The following is an 11,695-nucleotide window of genomic DNA, read 5'->3' as shown; positions in this document are numbered from 1 at the left end:
CAGGACTTTAGAAGCTAGCGGAAGTAGTGATATGGGACGGTAGTTTGCATGTGAATTGGGGTTGAGGGAGGGTTTTTTGAGGATGGGGGTGACCTTTGCATGTTTGAAGGATGATGGAAATGAACCAGTAGTAAGGGATCGGTTGAATATGTGAGTAAGAGCTAGGGTGAGGGTAGAGGACAGAGAGGGTATTAGATGTGAAGGGATAGGGTCAAGGGGGCATGTAGTGAGGTGTGAGGAATATATTAGGGAACTCACTTCATTCTCAGTGGTTGGGGGGAAGGTACTGAGAGTGTTGGAGGGGGTGACCGGGGGCGTAGATGAAAGGTTGCAGTCTTGTTGTGGGATGTTGCTTCTGATGGTAAGTGTTTTGTTGAAAAAGAAATCTGCCAAGTCTTGAGCACTAAAGTCAGATGAGGGGAGTGGTGCAGGTGGATAGAGGAGAGTGTTGAAAGTGGAGAAGAGACGTTTAGGGTTTGATGAGTGAGAAGATATGAGAGAAGAGAAGTAACATTTATGAGGTGTCCTGATTTGGGGTCTGCGGTGTCGTGAATTTGGGTCTGGGTCACAGATCAAAGGGGGGAGGGGGACCCCGATCAATAGATTTCTAGTGGTGGCCCTGGTCAGGAAGAACCCTGCTTTAGACACCCAGCACCTTCTGAGCCTGTCCAGATAATCTGTGGTTAGGGTATTGACTATATTAGCTACCTAACACTGTCTGAACCTGCCCTGGTAATGTGCAGGAGGAGGACACCCTGCATTAGACACCCAGTACTTTATGAACCTGTCCTGATTATGTGCAGTCAGATCAACCACATTAGACATCCAACACTGTGTGAACCTGTCCTGATAATATACAGTCATGGGGTCACTCTGCAATAGACACCAGGCACTATAAGAGCCTGTCCTGAAACTGCACTGTTAGGAAGACATCTAATCCAGTTAAAGCCTGTCCTGATTATCTATGTTAAATAACAAAGGACAACAAACATAAGAATATAAAAACGTTTACTGACAAATGTTTTCACATATAAAAAAAGTATCTTGTTGGAGGTTCTGGATGGAATTTTACATTGTGACAAGGCACTCTGACAACCAACTAGATACTGGCTGGAGGAGCTGACAATCTATGCACCAAATACAACCCTACTGGCTATTATTAAAGAGCGTATAAACCCCTCAGGACCTCTCCAGGTCTTTAATGAGAGGCGGGTTGCATTTCTTTATAGCTTGGTACAGCTTTTCCTTGTCAGGTCTCCCCCATTCTCTGATATAGCAATAGAGTTGGCGCATCTGTTGTTGGCTGGTGGTTTTGCTGCGCACATTGTCGTACTTCTCAGATGTCAGCAACTGCTCCTGAAGTAAAGTATCCAGAACTGGATCCACTTGGCTCATCCTTTGGATCAGAGCCTCCCTGTGTTTATCTATAAAGTGACCTTCATCTGTGGGGACAAAAGACAGTCATTACTAATGGATCAGGGAATATTGTGGACTGCCCCTCCTCTCTTACATGTCACCCATAGCTCTTGCACATGTTTGTCTCTGTCACTCATACCCAGGCCTCTTCCCTGTCACACGTCACCCTTACTTCTCACACACTTGACCTGCTTACCTGAGGCCGCGGCTTGCCCTTGATAAAATGGTCCATACCCAGCTGAAAATTAAAAAAAAAACAATCAGTTAATTATGAAAAAATAAATCATAGTGGTATATGCTGCATATAGATCAATACACAATGCTTGTATCCTAGAAGAATAATGGCAACATATAGCTCAATACACAGTGTGTGTATCCTATTGGTATGACAGCGGTAAACAGCTCAGAGCATAATCTATGTATCCTAAAGGTATGGAGTAGTATACAGCTCAATGCACAAATTGTGTGTGTCCTAGAGTTATAAGGGCAGCAGCCCGATCACTACACAGTGTGCGTGTATGTCCTAGCAGTATAGGGGCAGCAGCCCGATCACTACACAATGTGCGTGTATGTCCTAGCAGTATAGGGGCAGCAGCCCAATCACTACACAATGTGCGTATACAATAAGTTCCACAGGTTAAAAGCGATAAGTAGAAAGAGAAGGGGGCGCCTACGGCAGTCTGGCAGTCTAAGATTTGTTCCTTAACCTCTTAAGGACATATGACGGAAAATTGAGCAAACTGAAAGCTGTGTCCTTAAAGGGTTAAAAACATACAGTATATATGCACAATATTACAGATAAATAAAAATAAGATTAACATCAATCAAAAAATACTAATAATATCAATAAATATAAGAAGTGCTGCAGCTAAACTGTTATATATGAGTATAAATAAATATTTATTACAAACAAACAGTAGATTAAGACATTGGTGTCAAAAACAGTTGATAAAACTTATGTTATATTGATCAATATGTGAATAAATGAATATATTAAAAAGTCCAAGGATAATGTCTCTCAGAAATACTGAATGGATGACATAAACACAGTCGGGTGGTTCAAAAATGACCGATAGTTACGGCATAAATAGAAGCGTCATCCATATATAGTAAGTGCAATTAGTTTGAATGACTCCTGAATCAAAATTCAAATATAAAAAAATTCAAATATAAAAAAATTCAAATATAAAAAAATGCAACAACACAAGAAGGGGTTAAAATAATAATCCGTTAAAATAACACTCCGTAAAAGGTTCATCAGCAGGCTATTATAAATTTTAACCATAATTAGGAAAGTTTATCTTTATGTTGCTGCATTTTTTATATCTGAATTTTTCTATATTTGAATTTTTTGAATATTTTTTGAAATATTTTATGTCCATTATGTATTAAGCTATTTCCCCAAATGTACAGATCTAATAGGTTTATTGGTATGTTTTTTCGAACTAACTAATATGCAGTTAGACTGTAACAAGAAGGGCTTAAATTAATACTCCATAAAAGGACTATCAGCAGGCTATTGGACATCTTGACAAAGGCTTTCTACAAGCCGAAACGCGTAGATGATATTCAATAGCACATACTGAGGATGTGTTTGTGAAGCAGAGTACTCCTAGGACTGCTGCATCTACCCTGCCGGTGACCCATTAAGTGGGCGGAGGACGTATGTGGAATAGCGGTAGGAGCTGAAGTTTCAATTTGGAGCCAATCCTGAGAGTGCGCGCACTATTCATCCAATCATTGTCCAGAAAGGTCCACGTGACCACATAAGTGTTGGAAGAGCCCTATACACAGCTCGAAGCAAAGACACCACAGGAGACGCAGTCACACAGTAAGAGTATTTCAATTGGAGAAAGGTACTTTGCAAAATATCTGGCCTGATTAAACAGTACACAACGAAGTAAACGGCTTAAGATTACATATGATTAAGGAGTCATTCAAACGAATTGCACTTACTATATATGGATGACGCTTCTATCTATGCCGTAACTGTCGGTCATTTTTTAACCAACCGACTGAGTTTGTGGCATCCATTCAGTATTTCTGAGAGACATTATCATTGGACTTTTTAATATATTTATTTATTCACATATTGATCAATATAACATAAGTTTTATCGACTGTTCTTGACACTGATATCTTAATCTACTGTTTATTTGTAATAAATATTTATTTATACTCATATATAACAGTTTAGTTGCAGCACTTATTATATTTATTGATATTATTAGTATTTATTGATTGATTTATTTTTATTTATCTGTAATATTGTGCATATATATGTTTTTAAGGAACAAATCTTAGACTCAGACCAGACTGCAGTAGGCGCCCCCTTCTCTTTCTACTAATCCTGAATTTAGCAAATTTTACCATACATGAATTAAATGGGCATTGGAGTCCAAGCCTAACTGCAATACAGATTATATTATCAACATTATGACAAACAATTCTATGGATCCAGCACTGCCTCCATTCTATGTATTTGCAAGATGGGTAAATCATGAATCCACTGTAACCCCATCAATATTTCATATAACCACCAGCATTTGTTCTCAGCCCTTATTCGTGCCATATCTTATGAAATCCTGGTATTTCGCTTTATTAGTTACAACAGGTCCACTTCTGTGCTGCTTTTCATTTATTTTATCAGGAAATACAGGTAATTATATGCCAAGCTGCCAATCCAACAGAATGTCACAGGAGAGTGTTTGGCTGCTCTTCCATAGTGGAGTCTCAGAGGCAAGTCACACATGCCCAGTAGAGCTGTCTTTGAAGGTCAATTGAAACTAACACAGAGGAGCAAGAATCTGCTAATGTATTGGTCTATGGCCGTGATGGCAAACCTTGGCACTTCAGATGTTTCAGAACTACATATCCCATGATGCTCGACTGGGCTTCAGAGTGCCTAAGCATTATGGGAAATGTAGTTCTGAAACATCTGGAGTGTCAAGGTTCGCCATCACAGATCTATGGGATGGAAGGAACTGATTATGATTGGCTATACTTCTGCCTAAATGTATATACAGAGAGAAAGCAACACTGAAGGGAGTAGTCTCTGAGTAGCTAATAAGGCAAAATGCCAGGATTTTCTTATATAGGTTCAGTACTAATAACATAGCAATTAATATAGTGCTTTAAAGTTCATTTTAAATCTGATTGGCCCTTTAACCAGTCTTACGGATGGCAAAGGGCTGGAGCATATGTGGACATGCAGGGAACCCTAGTCTAGTACCTTGTCCAGAGCCACAGTATAAGCATACAGATATCTGGGAACTTTCAGAATGATCTGACTGTGAGTAAAGAAAACTGAACCAAACTGAACCAAACTGAACCAATAACCTGGAGCAAATGGGTTTAATGCTGGATTTTGTTAATGTATCATCTATGACATATGTGTCATATGTGACAAATATAACAAGCTAATGACATCATAATACTAAATGTCCTGAGATGTAAACTATAAAACATCAAACAATTAGTCCCGAAGAGCATGCAGCTCATCTCAGCCACATGCTCACAAGAGACATTATATCAGACACTCAGCTCTGCAGCCGCATGTCTACATAATATCTTATTTCTAACTCCTGTCCCTGCAGCCCCCTCTATCAGCCTCATGTCTACATAAGATCTTATGTCTAACTCCTGTCCCTGCAGCCCCCTCTATCAGCCACATGTCTACATAAGATCTTAGGTCTAACTCCTGTCCCTGCAGCCCCCTCTATCAGTCAAATGCCTATATAAGATCTTATGTCTAACTCCTGTCCCTGCAGCCCCCTCTATCAGCCACATGTCTACATAAGATCTTATGTCTAACTCCTGTCCCTGCAGTCTGCTCTATCAGTCAAATGCCTACATAAGATCTTAGGTCTAACTCCTGTCCCTGCAGCCCCCTCTATCAGCCGCATGCCTACATAAGATCGTATATCTAACTCCTGTCCCTGCAGCCCCCTCTATCAGTCACATGTCTACATAATATCTAATGTCTAACTCCTGTCCCTGCAGTCCTCTCTATCAGTCAAATGCCTACATAAGATCTTAGGTCTAACTCCTGTCCCTGCAGTCCTCTCTATCAGTCAAATGCCTACATAAGATCTTAGGTCTAACTCCTGTCCCTGCAGCCCCCTCTATCAGCCACATGTCTACATAAGATCTTATGTCTAACTCCTGTCCCTGCAGTCCGCTCTATCAGTCAAATGCCTACATAAGATCTTAGGTCTAACTCCTGTCCCTGCAGCCCCCTCTATCAGCCGCATGCCTACATAAGATCTTATATCTAACTCCTGTCCCTGCAGCCCCCTCTATCAGTCACATGTCTACATAATATCTAATGTCTAACTCCTGTCCCTGCAGTCCTCTCTATCAGTCAAATGCCTACATAAGATCTTAGGTCTAACTCCTGTCCCTGCAGCCCCTTCTATCAGCCACATGACCACATAAGATCTTATGTCTAACTCCTGTCCCTGCAGTCCTCTCTATCAGTCAAATGCCTACATAAGATCTTAGGTCTAACTCCTGTCCCTGCAGCCCCTTCTATCAGCCACATGACCACATAAGATCTTATGTCTAACTCCTGTCCCTGCCACCCCCTCTATCAGCCACATGTCTACATAATATCTTATGTCCAACTCCTGTTCCTGCAGCCCCCTCTATCAGCTGCATGTCTACATAAGATCTTATGTCTAACTCCTGTCCCTGCAGCCCCCTCTATCAGCCGCATGTCTACATAAGATCTTATATCTAACTCCTGTCCCTGCAGCCTCCCTCTATCAGCCACATGCCTAGATAAGATCTTAGATCTAACTTCTGGCCTTGCAGCCCCCTCTATCTGCAACATGCCTACATAAGATCTTAGGTCTAACTCCTGGCCCTGCAGCCCCCTATATTAGCCACATGCCAACAAAAGATCTTAATTCAGTCCCCTTGCCATGCAGTCCCCTCTATCAGCCACATGCCTACATAAGAATATAGTTCTAACTCCTGGCCTTGCAGCCCCCTCTATATTCCACATGCCTACATAAGATCTTAGGTCTAACTCCTGGCCCTGCAGCCCCCCCCCCCCTCTATTAGCCACATGCCAACATAAGATATTCAATCAGACCCCTGGCCATGCAGTCCCCTCTATCAGCCACAAGCCTAATAAGATCTTAGATCTAACTCATGGCCCTTCAGCCCCCTCTATCAGCCACATGCCTGCATAAGATCTTAGATCTAACTCCTGGCCCTGCAGCCCCCTCTATCAGCCACATGCCAACATAAGATCTTAGATCTAATTCCTGTCCATGCAGCCCACTCTATCAGCCAATTGCCTATATACGATCTTAGATCTAACTCCTGGCCCCACAGCCCCCTCTATCAGCCACATGCCATCATAAGATCTTAGCTATAACTCCTGGCCCTGCAGCCTCCTCTATCAGCCACATGTCTACATAAGATCTCAGATCAGACTTCTGGCCCCTTATTATATCTACAAGTCATATGTCTACTTAAGATATCTGATCAGACCCCTGGCCCTGCAGCATATCTACAAGTCATATGTCTACATAAAATCTCAGATCAGACCCCAGCCCTGCAGCACATCTACAAGTCACATGTCTACATAAAATCTCAGATCAGACCCCAGCCCTGCAGCACATCTACAGGTCACATGTCTACATAAGAGCTCAGATCAGACCCCGATCCTGCAGCACATCTACAGGCCACATGTCTACATAAGATCTCATATCAGACCCCGATCCTGCAACATATCTACAAGTCACATGTCTACGTAAGATCTCAGATCAGACCCCAGCCCTGCAGCACATCTACAAGTCACATGTCTACATAAAATCTCAGATCAGACCCCAGCCCTGCAGCACATCTACAAGTCACATGTCTACATAAGATCTCAGATCAGACCCCGATCCTGCAACACTTCTACAAGTCACATGTCTACATAAAATCTCAGATCAGACCCCAGCCCTGCAGCACATCTACAAGTCACATGTCTACATAAGATCTCAGATCAGACCCCGATCCTGCAACATATCTACAAGTCACATGTCTATGTAAGATCTCAGATCAGACCCCAGCCCTGCAGCACATCTACAATTCACATGTCTACATAAGATCTCAGATCAGACCCCGATCCTGCAACATATCTACAAGTCACATGTCTATGTAAGATCTCAGATCAGACCCCAGCCCTGCAGCACATCTACAAGTCACATGTCTACGTAAGATCGCAGATCAGACCCCGGCCCTGCAGCACATCTACAAGTTAAATGTGTACGTAAGATCTCAGATCAGACCCCTAGCCCTGCAGCACATCTACAAGCCACATGTCTATATAAGATCTCAGATCAGACCCCGATCCTGCAGCACATCTACAAGCCACATGTCTACGTAAGATCTCAGATCAGACCCCGGCCCTGCAGCACATGTACAAGTCACATGTCTACGTAAGATCTCAGATCAGACTCCTGGCCCTGCAGCACATCTACAAGTCACATGTCTACATAAGATCTCAGATCAGACCCCGATCCTGCAGCACATCTACAAGTCACATGTCTACATAAGATCTCAGATCAGACCCCGGCCCTGCAGCACATCTACAAGTCACATGTCTACGTAAGATCTCAGATCAGACCCCGATCCTACAGCACATCTACAAGTCACATGTCTACGTAAGATCTCAGATCATACCCCGATTCTGCAGCACATCTACAAGCCACATGTCTACATAAGATCTCAGGTCAGACCCCTGGCCATGCAGTCCCCTCTATCAGCCACAAGCCTAATAAGATCTTAGATCTAACTCATGGCCCTTCAGCCCCCTCTATCAGCCACATGCCTGCATAAGATCTTAGATCTAACTCCTGGCCCTGCAGCCCCCTCTATCAGCCACATGCCAACATAAGATCTTTGATCTAATTCCTGGCCCTGCAGTCCACTCTATCAGCCACTTGCCTATATAAGATCTTAGATCTAACTCCTGGCCCCACAGCCCCCTCTATGAGCCACATGCCATCATAAGATCTTAGATCTAACTCCTGGCCCTGCAGCCTCCTCTATCAGCCACATGTCTACGATAAGATCTCAGATCAGACTTCTGGCCCTTTATCATATCTACAAGTCATATGTCTACTTAAGATATCTGATCAGACCCCTGGCCCTGCAGCATATCTACAAGTCACATGTCTACATAAAATCTCAGATCAGACCCCAGCCCTGCAGCACATCTACAAGTCACATGTCTACATAAAATCTCAGATCAGACCCCAGCCCTGCAGCACATCTACAAGTCACATGTCTACGTAAGAGCTCAGATCAGACCCCGATCCTGCAGCACATCTACAAGCCACATGTCTACGTAAGATCTCAGATCAGACCCCTGGCCCTGCAGCACATCTACAAGCCACATGTCTACATAAGATCTCATATCAGACCCCGATCCTGCAACATATCTACAAGTCACATGTCTACGTAAGATCTCAGATCAGACCCCAGCCCTGCAGCACATCTACAAGCCACATGTCTACATAAGATCTCAGATCAGACCCCAGCCCTGCAGCACATCTACAAGTCACATGTCTACGTAAGAGCTCAGATCAGACCCCGATCCTGCAGCACATCTACAAATCACATGTCTACGTAAGATCTCAGATCAGACCCCTGGCCCTGCAGCACATCTACAAGCAACATGTCTACGTAAGATCGCAGATCAGACCCCGGCCCTGCAGCACATCTATAAGTCACATGTCTACGTAAGATCTCAGATCAGACCCCTAGCCCTGCAGCACATCTACAAGCCACATGTCTACATAAGATCTCAGATCAGACCCCGATCCTGCAGCACATCTTCAAGCCACATGTCTATGTAAGATCTCAGATCAGACCCCGGTCCTGCAGCACATCTACAAGTCACATGTCTACGTAAGATCTCAGATCAGACCCCTGGCCCTGCAGCACATCTACAAGCCACATGTCTACATAAGATCTCAGATCAGACCCCGATCCTGCAGCACATCTACAAGTCACATGTCTACATAAGATCTCAGATCAGACCCCGGCCCTGCAGCACATCTACAAGTCAAATGTCTACGTAAGATCTCAGATCAGACCCCAGCCCTGCAGCACATCTACAAGTCACATGTCTACATAAGATCTCAGATCATACCCCGATCCTGCAGCACATCTACAAGTCACATGTCTATGTAAGATCTCAGATCAGACCCCTATCCTGCAGCACATCTACAAGTCATATGTCTACGTAAGATCTCAGATCAGACCCCGATCCTGCAGCACATCTACAAGCCACATGTCTACATAAGATCTCAGATCAGACCCCAGCCCTGCAGCACATCTACAAGTCACATGTCTACATAAGATCTCAGATCAGACCCCGATCCTGCAGCACATCAACAAGCCACATATCTACGTAAGATCTCAGATCAGACACCGATCCTGCAGCACATCAACAAGCCACAAGTCTACATAAGATCTCAGATCAGACCCCGATCCTGCAGCACATCTACAAGCCACATGTCTACGTAAGATCTCAGATCAGACCCCGATCCTGCAGCACATCTACAAGCCACATGTCTACGTAAGATCTCAGATCAGACCCCGGCTTTGCAGCACATCTACAAGTCACATGTCTACATACGATCTTAGATCAGATCCCGGCCCTGCAGCATATCTACAAGCCACATGTCTACATAAGATCTCAGATCAGACCCCGATCCTGCAGTATATCTACAAGCCACATGTCTACGTAAGATCTCAGATCAGACCCCCGGCCCTGCACCATATCTACAAGCCACATGTCTACATAAGATCTCGGATCAGACCCCCGGCCCTGCACCATATTTACAAGCCACATGTCTACATAAGATCTCAGATCAGACCCCCGGCCCTGCACCATATCTACAAGCCACATGTCTACATAAGATCTCGGATCAGCTCCCTGACGCTGCAGTATATCATAAGATCTCAGATCAGCGCCCTGGCCCTGCAGTATATCATAAGATCTCAGATCAGCTCCCTGACCCTGCAGTATATCATAAGATCTCAGATCAGTGCCCTGGCCCTGCAGTATATCATAAGATCTCAGATCAGCACCCTGGCCCTGCAGTATATCATAAGATCTCAGATCAGCACCCTGGCCCTGCAGTATATCATAAGATCCCAGATCAGCACCCTGGCCCTGCAGTATATGATAAGATCTCAGATCAGCACCCTGGCCCTGCAGTATATCATAAGATCTCAGATCAACGCCCTGGCCCTGCAGTATATCATAAGATCTCAGATCAGCGCCCTGGCCCTGCAGTATATCATAAGATCTCAGATCAGCGCCCTGGCCCTGCAGTATATGATAAGATCTCAGATCAGTGCCCTGGCCCTGCAGTATATCATAAGATCTCAGATCAGTGCCCTGGCCCTGCTGTATATCATAAGATCTCAGATCAGCGCCCTGGCCCTGCAGTATATCATAAGATCTCAGATCAGCGCCCTGGCCCTGCTGTATATCATAAGATCTCAGATCAGTGCCCTGGCCCTGCAGTATATCATAAGATCTCAGATCAGCGAACTGGCCCTGCAGTATATTATAAGCTCTCAGATCAGCGCCCTGGCCCTGCTGTATATCATAAGATCTCAGATCAGCACCCTTGCCCTGCAGTATAGCATAAGATCTCAGATCAGCGCCCTGGCCCTGCAGTATATCATAAGATCTCAGATAAGAGCCCTGGCCCTGCTGTATATCATAAGATCTCAGATCAGCGCCCTGGCCCTGCAGTATATCATAAGATCTCAGATCAGCGCCCTGGCCCTGCAGTATCTCATAAGATCTCAGATCAGACCCCTGGCCCTGCTGTATATCATAAGATCTCAGATAAGAGCCCTGGCCCTACAGCCCCTCTGGCAGCTGCATATCCTTATCAAACATCACCTTGGAACTTTCCATTTAAGGAAATATTAAAGGGACATAAGACCCAAAAAAAATTCTTTCATGATTCAGATAGAACATACAATTTTAAACAACGTTCCAATTTATTTCTGTTATCAAATTTTCTTGTTATCCTTTGTTGAAAAGTATGGATGTAAGCTCAGGAGTGTGCACGTGTCTACAGTACTATATGGCAGCAGTTTTGCAGCACTGTTATACATTAGCAAGAGCACTAGATGGCAGCACTATTTCATGGCATGTAGTACTAATGTTATACATTAGCAAGAGCACTAGATGACAGCACTATTTCCTGTTATGTAGTACTAATGTTATACATTAGCAAGAGCACTAGAT

The 11,695-nt window shown here is 43.9% G+C and overlaps 1 protein-coding gene across 3 annotated transcripts in view; it reads right to left on the bottom strand.

Annotated features, from left to right (window-relative positions):
- Positions 1–991: 991 nt before the first annotated feature.
- The window catches only part of PYCARD (PYD and CARD domain containing), a 64,806-nt gene continuing 54,102 nt past the window's right edge, over positions 992–11,695 (bottom strand). For all 3 annotated transcript variants that reach the window (XM_053694312.1, XM_053694311.1, XM_053694313.1), the window contains 2 exons: positions 1,613–1,654; positions 992–1,442 (listed from right to left, as the gene is read on the bottom strand). In XM_053694312.1, coding sequence (XP_053550287.1) covers positions 1,180–1,442; positions 1,613–1,654 — 305 coding nt within the window. In that variant the 3' untranslated portion in view covers positions 992–1,179. The remainder of the gene's footprint in view (positions 1,443–1,612; positions 1,655–11,695) is intronic.

Source organism: Bombina bombina, chromosome 11 (genome assembly GCF_027579735.1).
Source record: "Bombina bombina isolate aBomBom1 chromosome 11, aBomBom1.pri, whole genome shotgun sequence".
Taxonomy (NCBI): Eukaryota; Metazoa; Chordata; class Amphibia; order Anura; family Bombinatoridae; genus Bombina; species Bombina bombina.
This window is presented reverse-complemented; position numbering and strand designations above follow the sequence as displayed.